The sequence below is a fragment of the Castor canadensis genome, chromosome 3, assembly GCF_047511655.1.
Source record: "Castor canadensis chromosome 3, mCasCan1.hap1v2, whole genome shotgun sequence".
Lineage (NCBI taxonomy): Eukaryota > Metazoa > Chordata > Mammalia > Rodentia > Castoridae > Castor > Castor canadensis.
The window spans coordinates 118,643,459-118,666,001 of NC_133388.1; the positions used below are offsets into that span (position 1 = coordinate 118,643,459).

General features: G+C 42.0%; 1 protein-coding gene across 4 annotated transcripts in view; it reads left to right on the forward strand.

The window, feature by feature from the left end:
• The first annotated feature begins 927 nt into the window (after positions 1-927).
• Positions 928-22,543, forward strand: part of LOC109698442 (solute carrier organic anion transporter family member 5A1) — a 137,875-nt gene continuing 116,259 nt past the window's right edge. For 3 of the 4 annotated variants that reach the window (XR_012446316.1, XM_074068545.1, XM_074068546.1), the window contains exons 1-2: positions 928-1,137; positions 2,653-4,000. Coding sequence is in view for 3 of the 4 variants with exons in the window: in XM_074068545.1 (XP_073924646.1) it covers positions 3,085-4,000 (916 nt within the window). In the remaining variant the exon portion in view is untranslated. Of the gene's footprint in view, positions 1,138-2,418; positions 4,001-22,543 lie in introns of those variants that run through there. The other variant, XM_020182665.2, reaches the window with a different exon arrangement.

The following is a 22,543-nucleotide window of genomic DNA, read 5'->3' on the forward strand; positions in this document are numbered from 1 at the left end:
CCCACACCTGGACAGCCTTTGCTGGGTCACCAAATCATTTGGGGAGGGCCACAAGAGGGCCCTGATTTCCTACCATTCAGTAACTCCACCCTACTGGATAAAATCTCAAGCCCTGGATGGCTTCCTTATCCAACCTCTGGCCCTTCCTTGGGGTATACTGTCCCTATTTAGGTAGTTGACTCTCATTCAACTCTAGATATACTTACCCTTTACTACTTAATCACTCTTTACTGTCTACTCTTTGTGGTCTTTAGCTGTGTGGTTTTGTCCTTATCTTAGACGCTGTACCCAAGGACAGAGGAACGTCTGGAGTGCCCCACCCACCAGTAACAATTGCCCCTAGGTTGTCTCTGTGCCCACATGAATTCTCTCTTCAGCCTACACATCATGTCAAAGTCCACTTTCTGGAGAGGACGTCAGAATGTCATGGTTCCCCAGGACGACAATTCACAAGTTACCAGTCCTTACAGTCCTCTTCTACTCTGCCCCATCCCTGCACTGTCCCAGCATGTCTCCCACCTATTTGCTTGTAGGACATGAAGGTTAATGGGTAGTAGATTCTCCAGTAGCATGCTGTACAGACCTACTGGGTTGTTTTAAGCCATTTGAATGGGTATTTTCTCCTCAAGGCAGTTTTCCTCACACCAGGGATCTTTTTGTTTTGGTTCCCCAGAATCCACTATGGCAGGTGAGACACAGTACATGCACAAGGCGCGGAACAAACGAACAAAAATAATTTCTTTATTCAGAGTAGGCTTTCTGCCCCAGCTGCGGACTTTTTAGAAATCCACTGTGCTGGGGCTTCAGCGCTTCTTGCCTTGTGGAGAGGTGCAGGTGAAAGGCAGCCAGGTGGCGCGCTTCCGGGGGACTTGGCTGAGTGGCTGTCCCCGCGCCTGCGTGCTCTGCTGCTCCACTCCTGGTGCTTCTCTGTGCGCCAGCGTCTGGAGAGGAGAGGCTTGGGTGACAGGCTATGGGTGGAGGGAAGAGTTCTGCTGGAGTGGCAGGCTCATTCACTGATTTCTCATCCGCGGGACTGAGGTGGCCTCCACGGGCTGCTACCAACTATTCCTGCCCCTCCGTAGTCCCCACCCCTTGCGGCTCCATTGTCAGCCAGGCAGACCTAGGACAGACTCGCTAGTGAGTAGCGGCGGCTTGCGTGCCGGGACAGAGTGGCGATCTGTCCCCGGCAGTTCCGTTCTTCCAGGATTGTGTGTGTGCGTGTGCGTGTGCGTGCGCGCGCGGGATATCCCGGAATTCCACGTCTGCTCCTTGTCAGAATCCATGTGTCCATCCGAGCCTACGCTGCAGGGCCGGTGCTCGCTCAGACAGGGGCTCCATTGTCGGGATTTCCCGGCTAGGCGGGCAGCGGCTGGTGGGGTTCCCCGGGAAGGCGCCATGGTGATCTCTGTCTTGGAAGCTCGGACTTGTGAGCTCCTGGCGGGCGGGGAATCTGGGAGCCGGCCCGGCCCAGCACAGCCTAGGGAGACGCTGGTGCGACCACCCCTGGCCTCCTAGCTTCCTTGCCTTTCTCTCTTAGCTTCCTCCCTTTTATTCCCAGCAGCATCACAAAAACGAGTCTCAGAATGAAATCCAACGCAGTGAAACCCGGTTGGTTCGTTCCCATCTGGTGCACATCTACCCCGGCAGGAGGGGTGGAGTGGGGTTCCCCAAGATTAGGGACTGGGGCTTACTCCGTGGAACATACCTGTGTTCGGCTCTCGCTGAATTCAGGCTGGGTGGTGGATCCCACGAGCAGTTCCAACACGTATACGTGTGTGTGTGTGTGTGTGTGTGTGTCCGCCCACTCACTCGAGGGCCCACGTTCACCTCCCCGAGTAAATAGCACATCTCCCTGTCTCGGTGGGCTCCCTGCGCCAGCGTGCCAGCATCTCTTTGTTTGGTTGTGGCTTCCCCAGCCATCTGCGAAGCAAATTGATTTTCAGTTTCGCTTGACTCTGCGCTCTGGGACTAAGCGTGGGCCACCACCTCCAATGCCCCTGGTATTTGTAATTGAATAGTCCTTTCGTGCACTGGGTTATTTTTAGTGTTGGAAATAAAGACACAAGAACGTTGACCTTTTTTTGCTGCTGCCTTTGATTTAATAGGTGTCTGATAGAGCAGATTCACATCCAGTCGCGCACATGTGTCAGCGCACAAGTGTGCACACACATTTCTACTCTCTCTCTCTCTCTCTCTTTCTCATTGGAACTGGGAATGCGTTGTGTGTTTGTAAAAAGAAACTTTCCTTTGTTCTTTAGGACATTTGCTATTTTAAGGAATAGAGTAGGAGTATGAAAAGGTTGCAATTAGTTCTCTGGAATAAAAGACACTGCTCTGAGTCAGAGTTACCAGGTTGATAATTATTAACATATAAAAGCAAACGCGCTCTTTAAGGCAAAAGGGGCGGGGAGGGGGCAGGTCTGCCACAGACAATGAGCAAGAGGCTCTGCCGACCGCCTGCTGCTTATTGTTCAGGGATTGGAGACCACAGCCGCCAGCTGCTGCGTCCTCTGGGGTTTAGATCCTCTCCCCCCGCCCCCCTGCCGCCCCCAACCCACTAGGGACCGCTGCGGTCACCTAGCGCTGGCCCCTGGGGCGCCAGGACGCCAGCCCAAGCCACCCTTCACTGACCGTCCTCTCTCTACTTTGCAGGTTGACAGCTTCACATCCGAGGGTGTAGCAAGCCCAGGCAGTGGGGACCCGGCGCCCCTCGGATCACCAGGCGGGATGTGCGGATAGCGTCCCTAAGTGCGCCCTGGCTCCTGGCCAGTGGCCAAGCAACGGTGGCTGAGGGGATGCGCCCTGGACGCACAAGGTGCCTGCAGCGAGCTACCGTCCCTAGGTGGACGCCCAACAGAGCTCATCGCAGGACTGCGTGGACCCTTGGTCCCCGGGTCACGCGGCTGCGGAACCTTGGGGCAGCGCCTGCGGTCAGGATGCTTGGGGCGCCTCCCTACTGGTGAGATGCCCTACTGCACAGCTGGGCACGACTGAGTGGGCCCTGCTTCGGCCCCTAGTGCCTGTGGATGAAAAGCGCCGGAGTCCTGGTGTGGGATCAGCGATCGCATCTGCATTCTAAGAGCCATGGAGGAAGGCACTGGGCTTCAGCCCCCGGCAGGAGAGCAGCTGGAGACACCTGCCACAGCAGGAGCTGTGCAAGAGAAGAGCGAGTCAGAGACCTTAAGGTCTAAGAGTTTACCGGTCCTGAACAGCGCCTCCTGTCGGCAGAAACTCAGTCCTGCGAGTGTAGATGTCCAGCAGGCCTTTGGCTGTATGGACTCTTTGGGCCGTCAGGAGTTGAAGCAAGGCAGGAACCCATTGACCTCCAGCCCCTCTGCCCCTACCACTTCGGCTGGGATGGCAGGGATCATGGACTGGACCCACAGGATGGACGTCAGGAAAACGGTGTCCATGTCCCCCACACTGGCCACGCTCCAGCAGAGAAGGTGCCTCTATGTGGTCCTCGCAGACTCCCGCTGCTTCCTGGTTTGCATGTGCTTCCTGACCTTCATCCAGGCTTTAATGGTCTCCGGGTACCTGAGCAGTGTCATCACCACCATTGAAAGGCGCTACAGTCTGAAGAGCTCCGAGTCAGGGCTGCTGGTCAGCTGCTTTGACATCGGGAACCTGGTGGTGGTGGTGTTTGTCAGCTATTTTGGTGGTAGGGGTCGTCGGCCCCTGTGGCTGGCGGTGGGTGGACTCTTCATCGCCATCGGGGCTGCGCTGTTCGCCTTGCCTCACTTCATCTCACCTCCCTATCAGATTCAGGAGTTGAACGCCTCAGCCTCCAACGATGGCCTGTGTCAGAATGGCAACTCCACCGCCACGTTGGAGTCTCCCCCATGTCCAAAAGCCTCAGGAGGAAATAACCACTGGGTCTATGTGGCTTTGTTCGTTTGCGCACAGATTCTCATTGGAATGGGCTCCACGCCTATTTACACCCTGGGACCAACCTACTTAGATGACAATGTCAAGAAAGAAAATGCCTCCTTGTACCTAGGTAAGACTTTCCTGTTCTCTCAGATGAATCTGACTCATTACTTTCTTTCCAAAACCCAAAGGAACCATGGTCTTTCACATTTTCAAATGTATTAAGCATTAAGGTTCCTTTTACGTTTTAGCTTCTGTGCAGTGTGTTTTCCATTTGTGGGAGTATTTCAAACTAATTTTTAGACTCAGTTCACATTTGTCTTTTCCAAAGTCATACAAACTTTGAACTCTGAGATTCTCTCTCTCTTTCTCTCTCACCTATCTTTGTGAACTCTTTAATTTGTCAAGTTTATCTTCTAGTAGTCATTCTCCAACAGTAGGAATAATGTCATAGCCAGACTAGTAAAACAGTGTTTATTAGCTTATACCCATATTGCTTACATATCACCTAGATCACTATTTTAAAAAATCAAGCACCAACAAAAACCTGAGAGGTAGCAAATGACTAAGTTTACCCAAAGCTATTTTTGTTGTGAGTTGAATACCCTCAGTGACATTCCTTTAGGAGACAAATTTGGTTTGTAGACTTGGGTTGGATTAAGTATAGGGTACCAATGTGAGACCAGGCAGTTTAGATTAGGGCTAAATTGCTTCCTAGAAAGTGTGGTTGTCAGCAGCTCTTTCCAGTACCTGCTACTTCAAAACTGTTTTTTGTTTTGTTTTGATTTTTTTGGGGTGGCACTGGGGATTGAACGCAGGGCCTCCAGCTCAATTGTTCTACCACTTGAACCATGCCCCAGCCTTTCTGCTTTTAGTTTGTTTTTCAGGTAGGGTCTCCTGTTTTTTCCTGGTGGGCCTTGAACCAGTATCCCCCTACCTCCACCTCCTGAGTGATGGGATTATGGGCTCTAAACATTATGCCTGTCCTGTTGAAACTGTACTTCTAGAGGACAGATGTGAACTCATGAGGAGGATCAGTAGCTGTCACAGTGCATGAGACCTTTATTTTATGATTCTTTACTGAAGTCCAACTAAAACATGATAAAAGATCTTAGTTTATAAAAAATGTAAAGATAAATAAGCAAATACTAGCTACAAGTCACTTACTCGCCATGTGTTGGCAGGATCCCTGGTGTGGGAATAATGAGGTTTTCACATGAAGTGAGAAAGTTACTCAGTGTAAGAGGACTGTGTGGCTATGTTTGTTGCCCTCAGTCCAGTCGTCAGCCCCAGAAGCTGTTACAGATGGTGTTTGAGTCCCAGGACTTTCTAGTCACTGACCCAGTACATCAGGACACAACTTTATAACTTATTTTTATTATGAAATGTAAAAGAAGTTTTCATTCTGTACAGAGAATACTTGTTACCTTGCTACCATGTCTTCTAACACTTAAGATGAAAATTTAAACATACTGAAAAATTGAAACAACAGTATCGTGAACTGCAGTATACTCACTGCCTAAATTTCATAATGGCTCATTTTGTCCTATTTACCTTATCAACGTGTGTGTGTGTGTGTGTGTGTGTGTGTGTGTGTGTGTGTGAATGCTTGGAGCGCTGAGCCCTTTAAATGTAATTGCAGACACCACTAGGCTTCAGCATCTTCTAAAAATAAGGGCTTTCTGGGGGTGGGGGTGTAGCTCAATGCTAGAGAGTTAGGCTCATGGAGAAGACCCTAGGTTTGATCCACAACACTACAAAGAAAACACATCGTAAGACAGTTAACAGTCTTTACCTAAATCATCAAATATCCAGTCCAAATTCAAATTTCCTCAGTTGTCTCCCCAAAGTCTTATAATTTTGTAAACCAGAAACTACTCAAGGCTCACTTATACATTGTCTTTAGTTGTTTGCCATTGCAGCCTTTTATGGTATTGAACAGTGCCTCAACTTTTTTTCTTTTCCCATGACATAGACTTTTTGAAGGGATAGGGTAGTTGACTTGTAGAGTGTTCCACATTCTAGTTTTATCAAATTGTTTCCTTCTGGTGTGACTTACCTTGTTGCTCCAAATCCTGTATTTCCTGTAGACTGCCAGTTCTAAGGTTTGATTAAACTCAGACAAGACAGTTGATCAGATGACCTCAAAGGCAGTGTTGTGTATTTTATATTGTACATACTAGGCCATTCACTAATGAGTTAAGTTTAATTATTTCGTTGAGTGCATTGTTATCAGATGTCTCATTGTAAATATACTTTTTCCTTTTGAAAATCCTAAGTAATCTTTAGATTACTATGTTGACTAATGAGATACCGAATCTATTGTTTTTCATATTTCTACTGATCTCTGCCTTTATTTACTTTGAAAATTTGTATGTCCCTCCCACCCCACTTCTGGGTATCATTTACACAAACTTTCCTTGTTTCCTTATGAAAATCACAGGCCTCAGGCAAAGGGACCATCTGCTAATGACCTTGAGACTGAACTTCTGGTGGTAGTTATAGACAAGAAAAGAAAGTGCATTTTATTTTGTTTTTAGATTGTTAATTTTGTTTTTTAAAAAAAATTTTATTAGACTGGGGTCATGGCTCAAATGGTAAAGCATCTGCCTAGCAAGCTCAAGGCCCTGAATTCAAACCATAGTACTGCCCCAAGTATTTATTTTTATTAGTGTGAATTAATTCTACCAAGAGGTTTCATTATGATATTTACAGATATGCATAAAATGTAGTTGGATCAAATTTACCTTGTTTCTTGGTTCCCCTTCCTTCTCCCTCTCCCACTTTTTAACTGTTTGTAGTGGCTTTAATTATGCTATTTTCATACATATAGTATATAGTATACGGTATAGCATAATATATTTATATATATATATATTTATATATATAGTACTTTGATTGTATTCACCCCCCCATCACCCACAAGTGTATTTTAAATACACATTCTGTGCTAGGCAGTGTGATAGGTGTGTGTGTGTGTGCATGTGTGTGTTTCTAGGGATCAAATCCAGGGTCTTGTGCGTGCTTGGAAAATGCTCTTCCACAGAGCTATTCCCTCAGTGCTGTGCTAATTTTGAGAAGATGAAAAATGGCAGACAGTCCCAGCACTGGAGGAGCTTGTAGTGTATTGAAGAAGCATTACCAATTCAAGACAAGGGTGTGAAGGGACATGTCCACAGGAGGAAAGTTACAGACATGGTATTTTCTTTTCTTTTCTTTCTCCTTTTAAAAAATACACTGACCAAATTGCTTTTTGAAAAAAAATTGATGAGTGCATGCCTTAGAACAGATTCTTAAGGAAACCCTTGAGAATTCTTCTTTGTACTAAATACATCTCAGTAAAGGCTACAGTGGTTTGGGCACCAGGAATCTCACATGTGTTGTTTTATTTAATGTTCTCAATGGCCTTATGAGGTGGGGGTGGTTTTCTCTGTTTTATGGAGGAGGAAGCTGAGGCTCAGAGAGTTAAAGGACTTGCTTAAGGCCTTCAAGTCAAAGGGACCCCAAACCTTGAGCCCCAACCCCTGTTCTGTGACAAGGGGCCCTGAGAGTTAATGGAAACTGAAGGATGTGCCATGTTCCAGTTTGGGTGTGGAACAGAAGGTAAAACTGGCCTGAAAGGATCAAGACATGATCCAAACAAGATTATGCTGGAAACATTGTAAAGGTTTTTGGAGACAGGGTCTCACTGTATAGTACAGGCTGGTCTCAAACTCTTGATCTTTCTGCCTCAGCCTCCTCAGTGCTGGGATTACAGACATAAGCCACCACATTTGGCTCCAAACCTTAACTTACACTTTATAGACTACCTCAAATTAAGATCAGGATGACTACTGTATTCTCAGAACATGAGCAGTATTAATCATTATGATATGGAATTTTCTAATAAATAACGTCTAAAAACCTTAGTTATTTCTCACAAAGCTGCTCTTCTATATTACCTTGTTCACCACCCATTCCTTTCTCAATCTTCCTCTCAGTCTTTCCAAATTCTCATTACAACCACAAAAGAAAGGAAAAAAATCAAGTAGCATATTAGCAGGAACAAATATCTGAAGTAACATTAAAAACATGTAAGGGGAATGTAATTGTGAATCTTAATCGTTTGAAAGTTCTGTGTTAGCATTCTGGAAACTTTAGCTGGAATATATGTAGTCATAGGCGAGAGATAGCAGGGTTTGCACTCACTAAATGACAGAGGCTTTGTGTTGGCCTAGAGCATAGAGAAAATTTAGTCAGTATTAAGAAGTGGGGTCACAACTAGAAAATATTTATAATTATATCTCAAGGAGAAAAAGAAAATGTGATCCTTTGGAGGCAAGAAATTCATGAACCAATAAGGAAAGGAGAAAGAATGGGCAACCAGGTGGGAAAAGGAAGAAAAGGGTGAATTTCTAGAATGAAAAACCCACAGCTCTGAGTGGATAATATTCAGGATTAGTGATGATTGGAACAGATCAACTGTGAGCCCAGAAATGTGGGTGCCAGCTATTCCACTTCCCAGGTGTTCCCCTGGCTCACACCACAGAGAAGGGTTGGAATTGACCCTGGACCTTAGAAAGAGTGCCAGAGAAGGAGGCAGAAAATCCATAACTTAGTTCCTCCCCATGAATGACTGCACCCAGGGCTTTGGACAACCTTCACTACTCCTATTCTCGGCTTCCAGTTGGGATTATTCATTTCCCACCCTCACCCTTGTCATATTTGAGGACTGAGAGAATTCATTGTGTATAAGAGTTCTGCAGACCTTAAGAGGTGGAACGTCACTTGTCAAAGCAGAATCAAACTCATCCTAGAGGGTGGGCAGGAGAGAGTAAGAGATGCTTTGCTTTTAAACGTGTCTTTTTTATAATGAGATAAAAGAAATATTATATAAGAGATCAAAATATTGTATAGGAAATCATTCTCAGACAGGAGAATTTTGATCAGTGTTACAGTTAATGTTATACTTTGATTAATTTAAATTTCCTGAGAACTCAAAGTTTTATCAGAACTTTCTGCATGTCTGCCTTTGATGACCACCTTCCTTTAATATATGAACATTTAAGTGATGTACATTTGAGCCTCCGGGTTACACCTGGAGAACGCTCTTCTGAAGACTGAGGGGCTTGTGGTATCCCAGTTTAACCCCTACATGTCTCTTTGGTACATACCACTGTGATAGAATGTTTGGTGAACAAAGACCACTCAGAAGTAACTGCTGTCTTTGCCTGGGGTCAGGGGAGATTGGTTCCATGATCCAACGGACCCCAATAGCCTCACATGGTCACATAGAATGGCGTAGAGTTTGCATATGACCTATGCAATCCTTTCGTATTCTTTAAATCATTTCTAAATTACTTACAACAGTAATACACTGTAAGTGTTATGTGAATTGTTGTCATACTGTACTGCTTAGGGAATAATGACAAAAAGGTCTGTACATGTTCAATATAAGCACAAGTTTTTTCCTAATATTTTCAGTCAGTGGATGGCTGAATCCATGGGTATGCAAACTGCAAATGCAGAGGCCAAGTGTGTATATTGCAACTATAAATACGTTTAGCTGCGGGTGGAGAATATGTGGATCCAGAGGACTGAGTGACTTATTGTTTCTAAAATGAATCCCACTTGACCGCTTCTTCTTTTTAACATTTTCTCAGGCTTTTAAAAGTAGAGCCAACCTGAAATTACTTGTTCTAGTTCACTGAGATTTTATAAACAAAAGACTTAAGAAATACAAACATTAAATATATCTGTGTGCATATATATCTATACACATTTATTATATATTGCATACATATTTGCTCTGGGGGGAGGTTTCTCTCTCTTTGAATATAGACATCCTTAAAATTTTCTTTTTATTTCTGGAGCTCCAACCCATGGCCTTGCACATGCTTTACAGGCACAATACCACTTTAGCCACACCTCACACCTTTTGTTTGTATTTTGTTTTTGAGACAGGGCTTTGTTAACTTTGCCCATGCTGCCCTCAAACTTGTGATCTTCCTACATCTATTTCCCAAGTAGCTGGGATTACAGGTATGCATCACTATGCTTGACTTCTATCCTTCCTTTTTATAGTTGGAAAGAAAAAAAGGTCATCCCTTTATATATATATGTATGTATATATATATGTATATGTATGTACATATATATAAACATACACATGTATGTATGTATATGTATACGTGTGTGTGCTTTGGAATCTATGTCTATATCTATGTGCTATAGTTCTATAGTTCTATCATTATATATTTCTACTAATATAAGTAAAGAAAGATGAACGTATGGACCTTTGAGTTCAATATTGCTGGACCACACAACCAAGTTTACCTGTGGCTTTCATAAGAGCTGCTTTGTCTGGACCCCTGAGCCTTCTGGGTGGGCAGTCCATGCTGGTTCAGCTTTCAGTGATGTTCAGGTCCTTCTCTCTTCTTGCTTTCTGTCCTCAGTGATAACTGCTGCACCTCAGGTATCACACCTCTGTCCTCTACAGAAGGAAAGAGCAGAGGAGGAGGAGTCCACTTACTCTCAAATATGTTCTGTTGATCAGGAGAGGATCTTCTTATTCTAGCTGACATGATTTTGAGCACACAGGTTCTAGAATTTCTAGTCTTTAGAGCAGAGGAAGACAGGAGAAATGTCTGCTGTAGACATTTCTAGAGAACAGACTGGCCTCTTGGTGTATTTGCTGAGCAGGTCATGTTTTCTCTTTTGCCAGAAAATTCAGAACGTTTTCTCTGGACAGTATTAATAGTGTATCCTAAATGTTAACAAATACCATCAAGCATTAATTTTGCTGATTTTTTGGTTGGAATTTTGAAGAGCCCAATGAATAGCATCCCTTTCCCCCACTTGAATTCTGAGTTAACTGAGAAATATGATAAAAGGCGATACAGTGGCCAAAATACCACTTTTTAAAAGCAACAGAAGTGAATTTGGAGAATGTAGCTTGTGTCTTTGACCAAGTAGAGACTTTTTAATAGTCACAATGAAATGGATTTGCCTGTCCAGCAACAGGCAATGCTGGGCCCAAGCAGTGTGGCTGGCTTGGTCTCCCCATGTGGGTTGGTGCCTATGCAAGACCTAAGCCAAGAAGGAGCAGGGCTGAACTTTTACTCCCTGTGTGCATCCTTACTCCCAAGAAGCAAGAAGGAAGAGCTGAGTTGAGCAGTCCCCGTTTATAGGAATTATATTAATTCCCTTCTCCTGTGTGAGGAGTGGCAAAGGAAGCATGGAAGAGGCAAGAAAGGAAACACTGAGAGTGGGAATACCCATTCTCCCCTAAGAATTTTAACCAGTTTTAAATTCTGTTTTAATTTTTCTTGTTCTGTTTGCAGTGTGTTTATCTTTTTAAGCCACATAAAATCCTTTTTGGAAGAAGGCTGTGTCCAAGTCATGACTAAATAGAAAAAATAATCTCCAATGAAAACTAACATGGGGGAGAATGTTGATGAGGGATTTGAAGAGGGGATTCCTAGACAGACGAGAATCCCCTCACATGATGTTGGCCGGTGCAGACCACATGGCATGAGTGTACCACATACCTGGGACAGTTCATCTTTGTCACAAGTGGCTCTTTTTTATGCTTAGCAGTGACTGAATTTATATCAACTGTGATGGCCATTTTTCGTGTCCGAGACAAATTAGTCTGGGATCTAGAGAAACAAATGACTCCTGGGTCTTGATCACTATTGGAAAGTTGGTTGGATGCACAGCGATTTATTTACTCCACATGCAAATACAGAGAGCAACATTTCTAGTGGTGTGATGATACAGGTTTTATGTGTGTGTGTGTGTGTGTTACTGGGATTTGAACTCAGGACCTACACCTTGAGCCACTCCACCAGCCACCCCCCTATTTTTAATTTTTGTGAGGGTTTTTTTTTTTTGAGATAAGGTCTTGCAAACTATTTCCTCCCTGGGCTAAATTTGAACCTTGCTCTTCCTGATCTCTGTCTCCTGAGTAGCTAGGATTACAGGCGTGAGCCACCAGTGCCTGGCTACCATACAGTTTTTAAACATCATTTGTTTGCTTGTTTGTGCTATCCTGGAGATTGAATCTAGGGCTTACTGCATGCTAGGCAAGTGCTGTACCACTTGAGCCACATCCCCAGCTAAGTTTGATTTTATTGATTTCCCCTCCCTTTGCAATGCATTCTGTTATCTCTGTTGCTTGAACAATTCTTCCGAAACTTCAATGTGGAGTAAACCACCAGGGACTATTGTCAAAATGCAGATTCTGTTTCTGTAAATCTGGCTTGAACCTCAGATTCCCCATTTATAATACTCTCCTAAATGAGGCCATTGAAGCTGTCAATCCAGGGTCTACATTTTTTTTGGGTTTTGGTGGTACAAGGGTTTGAAATCAGGGCCTCCTTTACCCTAGGCACCTGGTGGTCTATCACTTGAGCCATACTCCCAGCCCTCAGCCCCTTTAGCTGTTTTCCAGGTAGGTTTTCATGTTTTTGCCCTGGCTGGCCTTTACCGCCATCCTCCTATTTATCCTTCCCACATAACTTGAGATGACAGGTGCGCACCACTGTACCAAGTTTTATTGGTTTGAGATGGTGGTCTCATAAATTCCCCATCCCTTCCTGGCCAGAACTGTGATCCTCCTGATTAATCTCTGCCTCCCAAGTAGCTGAGATTACAGGCATGAACCACTGTACCCAGCCCCAAGGTATACATTTTCAGCAACAAAAAACAAAAGACCAGAGATTTTTTATTTTTCTAGATGGAAGGTCTGCCCTGGGATTGGGGTTGGAGCCACCCTTAGTAAAACCATCTGCTGATTGTGGTTCTGCTCTGTCAGAAACACCACCATCATCTCTTATTGCATTTGCCAAAGCAAGATGATGGTTTGGGATGTTTCAGAAGCTTTGGCTACTTCTTAGAATCACACAATTTTGTTATATTATAGTCCCTGAGGAGTTCAGTGAGAGAATGACCTGGAACAAATGGTGTTCATTTCCAGATGATCCAGAGCAAGAACCATTTCTTCATCCTTCTCCCCTTCCTAAAGGCTGTGCATCTTTGGGTTTTCCTTTATTGTAGAACTCTTGGTGTCAGAGGTGAGCCTGCAAACTATGCAATCCTAAGTAGGAGAAGGGCAAACAAAGCCCCTTCTTGACTCTGCCCATGTTCTTTCTTGACAGTCTAGGAACACAACTGGTGAATTGAGAGATTAGAGGCAATGTGAGATTTTATTGGAAATGGTTTTGGAGAGTGAAGATCAGTGATTTTTTTTTCCTTGCAAGGAGAGATCAGACAGAAAAGGGGGTATCCTGACCCACTTGGCTGATTCTTTCCAGCAGTAGAATTAAAGCCAAGATGTGTCCTAGAGATCATCTCATTCAACCCCATTTATAATAATGATAATTTGACAGGCAAGAAAACTCGGATTCCAAAAGATTAAAGGATTTGCTCTGTGAAAAGCAGTATGGTATGGTATTTCCTCAAAAAATTAAAAGTAGACTTATCTTATGATCTATCAATCCTTCTTCTGGGGTATGTCTGAAAGAATTGAAAGCAGGGCCTTGAAATACTTGCATACCCTTGTTCATAGCAGCATTATTCTCAATATCCAAGAGTTAGAGGCAAGTCAAGTGTCTACCAGTAGGTGAGTGTATAAACAAAATGTGGTGTATTATATACAATTCAGCCTTCAAAAGGACAGATATTCTGATACATAACATAACATAGCTGGCCTTGAGGATATTATGCTAAGTGAGATAAACCAGTCAAACAAAGACAAATGATGTATGATTCTACTTATAAAATATTTAAAGTGTCAAATGCAGAGAAACAGAAAGAGAACAGTGGTTTCTGGGGAAGGGGAGGCAAATGAGTTGCTTACTGGGTATAGAGTTTCAGTTTTGCAAGATGAAAAAGTTCTAGAGCTCTATTATGATGTGAATATACTTAGAACTACTGAACTGTATGCTTAAAAATGGCTAAGGTGTTTAAAAAACTAAAAGATTTTAGGATCAAAGCCTTCAGGTAAAGAACTCAAGGTGAAGAAACATATGTTGGGTTTTGGGTTTTTCTATTGAGTCCTTTGGAAGAAAAGGATTAGAATATCTGCAAGTAGAGACTGGGTTTATGTCAGTTTGTTCTCCTGCGTTGCCTGCTCCTGCAGTACCTTCTGCTAGTACCTGTGTTTTCAGTTTCCCTTTTCTAGAAAAAGAGATGGGGATTCCACACCTCTCTGGTCCTTCTCGAAAACCATTGGCAATTTTGTAGGTTTTGAACCTTGGTTACCATGGAGAAGTGTGTAGGTTTCAGCTCATTCCAAAACAGTGGATCTCAAGTGGGGGTGATTTTCCCCTTTCCTGGGGACAGTTAGCAGTGTTGGAGTCCTTCTTGATTGTCACAACTTGGAGGGACCACCCAGCATTTGGTGGTATTTAGAGTATGGGAGTGCTGCTACATGTCCTACAGTGGCCAGGAGATCCCTCTCCCCCAAACACCAGAGGACTGTCAGTAGTGATGCTCTAAACTTTTTTCATCTCATGCCTTCAAGTTATTCTATTTCTTGAGTTACTTGGAACTCTGGGTCAGAATCATAAAAATCACCAAGATAGAATCCAAGAAGTATGGAACATGCAAATGGAGGAAACTCAGGGCAAAAAGTCTTCATAAATAGGAAGGTCTTCTAGCAAGCCCAAGAGAGAAAATTGAAATTATTTGTTCATAACTCTTGGTTACTTTGGCTCAGTAGACACTGTAGGAACTGTAGCGGAGTAGACACTGTACTGTCTACACTACATTGCGCTGGTAGAAGACTAGAGGAGGAAGTGCCATGTGGGCTATCTTGGGTTGTTTTTGGTGGGTGCAAAATATTGAAGTTTTTATGGTTTCCATATTAACTTCAGTTTCCACCAGCTTAAAACAAAGTTTAAGCGTGGAGATCTTCTGGACTATATTCTTGGAGTTGAGAATATTGTCACCTTGATGTAATTACGTGTGTGTTTGTGCATGAGTGCCTTAAGGAAAGGGACACAGTACCCGCCATGTTCTCTTTTAGTGGTGGTGAATTCTATAAAAGAAAATAGTGAGGCAAGGAATTCTGGAAAACTATTAGGTAATTAATCACGTTCTAAAGCCGCGCTCACCAGCTAAATAATCAGGCCTCCAGAGTAGGTAAAAGATGGATTTAATGAGGGTTTATGAGACCTCATTTCTCTTAAAAATAGATGAGAGCTTAATTTACATTTACATATATGTAATGCATATATATACACATATACACCTATTGTGTGTGTATATATATATATATATATATATTGTGTGTATATATATATATATATATATATAATCAACTCTTGGGGTTTTCAAATGGGGAGTTTAATAAGGACTGTTTTTCAGAAAATGCTTTTTAGTGTTTAAAATGTGCCAGGTATTATGCTAAATACTTTGCCATTTTATTTTATCCATAGAACAATCTATGCCACAGCTACCCTCCCCCATTTTATAGATGAAGAAGTTGAGGTTAAGTACATTTAAAAAGTGCCCAAACTGGGACTCATAGTCCTCATACAAGGCTGAAGAATTTCTAACCATCAATCTTGTGGACAGAGGAGGGGAGCGAAAAGTTCATAACCTTCTGGTGTGACTTTGGCTGAATTGTTTTTTTAATCTCAGTATCTGTTGAAGAGACTAATTTTCTTAAAGTCTTGGTGCTTCTTAAATTCTCCAGTTCTTTGAGTCTATGCCTTTTTATCTTGAGTTGACATAGTGTTCTTCTGGAACTTGGGACTGGTGTCTGAAGAGGACTTGTGTCCATTTTACTTTTCCATGAGCCATCAAAAGTCTGTCCTTTGTGTACTTTCTCAACCCTCTGGTGGCTTGACCTATGTTGCCCAGTGACAGCTGTCCTTGGGGAGTCAGGCATTCCTTTTGGTACTTTTTCCAGCAGCTGTGTATCACCTGATGATAAATTCAGAGTCTATTTCCCCCTCTGGGAGTTGTGATTATAGAAGAAACTGTCACCCTGCAAAAACACTAATCTCTGTTCCGAATATAACTTAGGCAGGTGCATGTCACTCTCACTTAAAACTAAGAGCATATTCCTGCAATTAAAATTCTCAGCAGGATGAAATTATGTAATTTGTAAGTGTCTGAAATTGAATTGTATAGTTCCTGACTTTCTGACATGTGAGAATTCTTAGCTCTGTTACCTTAATTTGAGTAACTATAATGGGTTTTGGTCTTGTTGGGTGTTTCTCGTGTTTCTGGCCTGAACTATAATGAAGGTCAAATACATGCTCAGATGCATTTGTTTTTAATAAGGAGAGGGGACACATTTAGTTGAACAAGACCGTGGAGGATGAATTCCAGATCTTCAACATCCTGGCTGCTCATCAATTCCTGATCAATGTATTTAGACGAACAATACTAGTTTGCAAAGTATTTTTGTAATATTGGTGAAAGACATTTTCCTAGAAATATGCTTAGGTGTTTAATTTTGACTGGAAGGTGAATGTGCCCTGATTTGAACTGCTTACTGACTTCCTTTTTAGTGGAGGATGGCAGTAACTTTTTTTTTGGAAGGTTTGAACTCAGGGTCTTGCCTGCAGCAACCTTTAACCAAATGCAAAATTCTTCCTGAGAGAAGTCTGAAAAACTACCTATAAGGAAGTCTCATGTTAAAAAATGTAAATCTTAGAGTAATGATTCTAAAGTATAGTTCTGCAGCTTTTAAGATGTTTCCAGTTATTTCATTATTGTAAAATGCTTAGAAGAAATTTGTTTTAATTTTCTTTAGTGAGAATTGGTGATGGACAAGGGTAGCTAAATGCAACACAGAGTAATAATAGCTTTTCTGAACTGCTGGGTTCAATGTCAGGGGCATGCCATCTTCTCCTCTATGCACACTATCCTTTCTGGTAGGCTCCAGAGCCACTGTGTCAGAGAGAGGTATTCAGGACCCCACATGGATTCTTATGGGGCACTTACTTATTCACTTATAGAAAGCTCACACTACCTTGAAAACTATTTACTTAGGACTCAAACTTTGTATGTCCTCAAATTTTGTAGAAAGAGAAAACAATAGATAGATTAAATTTGTAATTCAACATAAATGCAGTTTTAGTTACCAATATGTCTTTGACCAAATCCCAAAACTTTGCAGGATCTTGGTTTCCTTGTCCACAAAATCTGCTTTTTCTACTCTGTTACTTTGTAAATGCTTGATTAGCCACGGGAACAGTGGGAGAAGGTAGTCACTATTTTATATACTGTGCTTCTAAAATTAACCCTAAAATTCGATCCTAATCCCTGAGAAATTTATAATCTGGTTTGACTGTTTCTGTAGTACCATTTATTCTTTTTTATATACTTACTTTTGTTTTTATTTTTAAGAATCATTATTAGTACAGGAAGTTGCACTGTAAAAATTTCATCGATACCTACAGTATGATTTGAACAAGGTTACCCTAGCACCATTTATCCTTGATAATCTGAGATTGTCAGCTGCGTGAACTCTAGTATCATGCGGTATCTCTGGGTTTCAGTTTTCACATTTGTAAGTAGATGGAATTGAATTACGGGGGCTCAGGGATCTTTCTAAAACTTCACTCCCTGCTTTCTCTGGACTTACTGGCATAGATCCAGGTGATAGCCTATTCAAGGTAGTTGAATCTTGCAGTAAAAGTGTAGTTAACAGAGTTTGACTGCATTGATAAAAATTCCAACTCTGTCCTGGCCAGTAGTGTAACCTGGGGAGGTCCCATGGCCTGTCTGTACCTCTGTTAAAATGGGGACCACAGTGTGTTGTTTTGAGTAAAGGCATGTGATGTCCTTAAGACAGGGTTTGGCCTGGTATATGATTAAACTCTCCAAAATGTGGGCTGTCATCACTTTAAAAAATCCTGTTTAGGGGAAAGTGATGTTAGCTTTCATTGTAGCTAACAGGGTGCAACTCTTGGGGGGTTTGTGAATGGATTTATTGCCTCATAAAATGTGTTGAATGTGCCTGCCTGACTGCTGTTGCTCAGGTTGTAGTGTGTTGGCTGACCCTGAGTCACAAGGTACAAGGCATGTGGGATTCTTTCCATCAAGGATGTTCTTGGCTGGGCAGTCCCTTTTCTTCAGGCATCTGCCACACCTTCATCCAATAACATATAGAATCTGTGCTTCCTTATGTCTGGGGTGGCTGTTGGTATCTTTCTTACAAAGTAAATCACAATAATGGGGAGAAAGGAGACAAAGCTTTCAGATTATAAACAGCTTCCTAACAAGATGCTCTTGCTATGGGCTTCTGGTAATTATGATGGGAGCTGTTGACTATAACCAAGTTTAATTGCTAAGGAGCAAAGGGAGGTAGCCCTTAAACACAAAAGCTTGTGACTGTTTTTATGCCTTTTCTATCTTTTCAAGACTCTGATTAGGTCTCGAATCAGTCTTTGCTGTCCCTGGAGTGAGCCTGGGACCTCATGGGTAATCTACTCCCTATATGTTGGCTCTTGTGGCTTATTATAAATGGGAAGGTAGGATGGATTATATAAAGGAACAGAAAGTCAATTCCCTGAAAACACAGAAGTGGGTTCTTTTTGGTTCACTTCCCTTGGAGGCACGTGTGTGTGTGTGTGTGTGTGTATACAGGTGCACGTGTGTGTATCTATGTGTGTTATAGGTAAAGGCATAGGAGGCAAAACAAAAGGAACAGAAGAAAAGGCTACAGAATTTTCAGAGTTGTTTCATACTGTCTTCCAGAAATATGATTCAACCTTGCTGCACCTGGAGTAATTTTTGGATTTCCTCTAATTCTTATTTTTCTAGGGTGAAATTATAGTTTATAGATTATCATCAAAGTCTCTTGTCCCTTCATCTCTATCTAACTATTGTATGTTTTTTTGCCTACTGTGCTCCATTCAGAGCTTGCATGGGCAAAGGAAGGAAATCAAGGCCTAATTAATTGGTTTTTCTATTGATTTACTCTTTTAAAGGTATGGCTTAAAAGGGTGAAAGTGGTGTCTGGAATCAAGTTTGGGTTAATGTTCATCATGATCCATGGGATAGATCCCTGCCACGATGTCTCATAACCAACAGGACTCTGGTGTTTGTAAATGTTGGCTTTCTCCTGCCTTTACTATAGGAACTAGCACAGTATCCCATCCCTGCCCCCACCACCAGCTCCTTCCTATCCACATTTAAGGCTTCGGCTAACTCTAATAGCACCTTTCAAGTGGCTCAGAGAGACTTTGAAGCTCTGCTTCCTACCCTAAGTTCTCCACCAGCTTGTTTTGCACCAATGCACCTTGCCTGCCCTGTGAATTCCAGCTGCAGTTTCCTTGAGTCTGAATTTGACTTTTCCAGGCTTCTAAGCTGTCTCTGTCACCTTTACCTGCATCTTGATCAGTGGGACTGTGTGCAGTGCCTCGTCAAAATCTCAGAACCCTCACCTGGGTCTAGAACACTAGAACCCCATTGCCTTAGGTGGAACTCAGATAGGTGAGACACACACAGGTGCTTCCTTGTGCACAACTGTAATTCTCAGTAGGAGTAGTCCTGTGTGGGTAGCTGGTGACTCACTGGTTAGGCATCCTGACGTTTATGAGACTTGTAATTGTGGGTGGGAGTTTCATGTGCCAGTCACTGTAGCAGTGGTCCATATTGCACTGCTCTCCACTCATCCTGACAATTAACAAATGATGCTGCTGATCTCTAAAAGGCTAGAGAAGATACCATGCTCACCCATCTCTACTGCAAAGCCAAAACCAAAACCTAAATACAAAACTACACTCTCCCCACCCACCAACCTAGGTCATAGGTCTATCTCAGTACATGGAAGATAGCATAATAATAACAATTAACTCAGCACAACAATGATGATATGCAAATTATAATCACCATCATGTAAGTAGCCCCGGAGAAGCAGGGTGTTTAAATATTCTGACCAATCTGGTTTTAAGTGACTCAAATGATTCTTGGTCTTTTCATATTTTCGTTTGGAAATTTGACTACATCTGATAGATTGCTTGTCCTTTTTTCTTTTTTAAAGTTTATATGCAAGAGCTTGTGCGGTGACACACACCTGTAATCCTACCACTTGGGAGTTTGAGGTCTGCCTGGCTACATAACAAGACCCTGTCTCAAAAAACAAACAAACAACAACAAAAAATGGTATACCCAATAGTACACTTATCCTTGTTTCAGTGACCATTGTATTTAGGTAAAAAAGAAATATTCCTTTCCTCTCTGGTGTTGATATCCTTTCAGGAACTTAAAAGACTAATTGTCACTCTATTTGAGTTATTAGGCTAAAAAGTACAGTTGATTATTGCACATCTTCTTTACTCAGTTGATTTCAGAGCAACTCATTTTGACCTGTTAGGTTTTCCTTGTTTTAAGAAAAATTGGTAAGCAAAAATAAAAAGTTAGAATGATAATTTTTCAGTGGGAAGGTAAATTTCTTATCATAGTAAAATTCTTTACTTAAGTATGAATTCCTTCAACTATGATAATTTACACTTTGTAGCTTTTAGAAGCATATCCACCCATTAATGTATATTTTAATTCCAGGTATTTATTTCTCACTGATCATAAAAAATCTGGGCCATCAATGACTCTCTTCTTTTAGAATTTCCTTCTCCTTTTCTAGTTGGCATCATCTGGGATTTTAATTCGAGGGCTATTAATCCTTTCATCAATGTCACAATTCAAGCTTACTACTGAATCTGTGGGCTCCCACTGGGACCTTCCTTACCTTTCAAGACATTACTGGTTGATTTGCTTTAATTTATTCGTACTGATTTAAGGTCCTTTGACTGCTCTAATGTGAGTCAATTTGAATTAATGTTTCAGAGAAGACCCTAGGAGGCAAGTAGCCAAATGCTTTCTGTTTCTGCTAATTTAGTTTTTTTTTTCTAAAATAGCTGGATATTTTGTTGGTGACTTTATTACCTAGTGAGTCATGACCCTTTCTCTGCTTTGTGTTATTCTTTTATTGAGGATTTTCACCAGATAACTTTTTGTGTCGATATAATTTGAAAAACTCACTGGTTTCTTTTTTTAAAAAATACCAGTGCTAATAGTAGCTGATTCTCCTTGTGCCTTTGTACAATCTAAACCTGCTGTGTGATTATATATAATTTCTCCAGATGTTGAACAATAATTTTAAAGGCTGTGTTAACAGAGTATAACCACTGTCTAATGGATGAGTTTCTAATTTCATTATTGTTAAAACCAGTTTTTTGGTTTTTGGTTTTTGGAAACAGTGTCTTCCAAAAACAAAAACAGGGTCTTCCCAGGTTGGCCTCAAATTCATGATCCTCCTGACTTAGTCTCTGCCTGTAGTGCTGGGATTGCAGCCCACACCCAGCTCTAGGGTGGGATTCAAAAATCTATGTGAACATCATAATTACCCAATGAGCATCCTTCAAACTGTGGATTGTTGGGCCCCCTTCTGAGAAGTCTAATTTAGTAGGACTGTGATCAAGTCTCAGAATAGGTTCTTGATAAAAGCTTTCCAGATGGGCCTATTGATTTATTGGTCTGAAAACTATTGTCCTATGGAGCTGGAAAAGGTTCCCATTCAAAGGAACAACCATGGGTTAGTCTTTTATTTTGCCCTTATCTGCCATGCATAGCTCCTTACCCCAACCTCCACATTTCTGAAACTTCTCTGATGAAGAGCTCTGGGCCTGCTCAATACATTGATGGAGCTGGGTCCTATTTCCCAGCAAGTATAAATAAGGGGAAACTTTTGGGTACTGTTTAGATGAAGGAAGGAGCTCTATTTCTGGTGCATATGTTGGAATTCTTGCATGCAACACTGTCTTGTTGATTGTCATAGGCTGGTTTGGAAATCTATAAACATTTTGTAGCTTTATGTCTATAAAGTTTAGAATTCCATGAAAGTACGTGTGAAGATGCATCACACCAGAATTCATTCTGCTTTTTGCCTTCTGCTTAGTTTTAAATATAATTTAATATATTTTATATGCATCTAATGTAGTTAATGTAAGTTGAGTGGTTTGGAATGTGGTATCTGATCTCTTGGGATCAGGTAGTCTATTAAAGCCCAATTTGAGTCTTGGGGACCAGGACTCTTGTCCCTCCCTCCTGGGAATTTCCAGGGAAGCTGTTAGCAATATATTTGAGAACCTAGAGTAGCCACTGGGATTTACCAGTGAGAGACTTTTTGTTACTATGTTGTTCATTTGTTTGTTCTAGAATCTTTGCTCCAAGCAAAGAGGACTGCTTTTAACAATCTGGTAATAGTGTGTGTGTGTGTGTGTGTGTGTGTGTGTGTGTGTGTGTGTGTGTTTGTGGTTCAGTGGATAATGGCTGAATGGAGATTTTCTGAAAATCACTATTCAGATGGGTAATATGAAGATGTCCTAACACAGTGGGGCGAGAGTGCAGTCATCATGCTTATGGGCCACAAAAGAATCCCCAATACTGATTCTCTTAGTGATCTCAGGTTGTTCACTCAAAGCCAATTTTTAAAAATGATGCAAGGGGTCAAATCCACATGGTAGGCAAGTCCTTTACCACTGAGCTTCACCCCTGGCTCCTCGAAGTCACCTTTTATGCTCTATGATTGCTGCCTTTGCAAAGGGCAACCAAAGCTTGAATGATGACTGTCATTCTCTGATGAGAGATGAAGTTAACACCTGTTTTCTAACACATTTCTCTTAAGAAAGCCAGGTTGACTGAGGGCTCACCTTCTCCTTTAATGCAG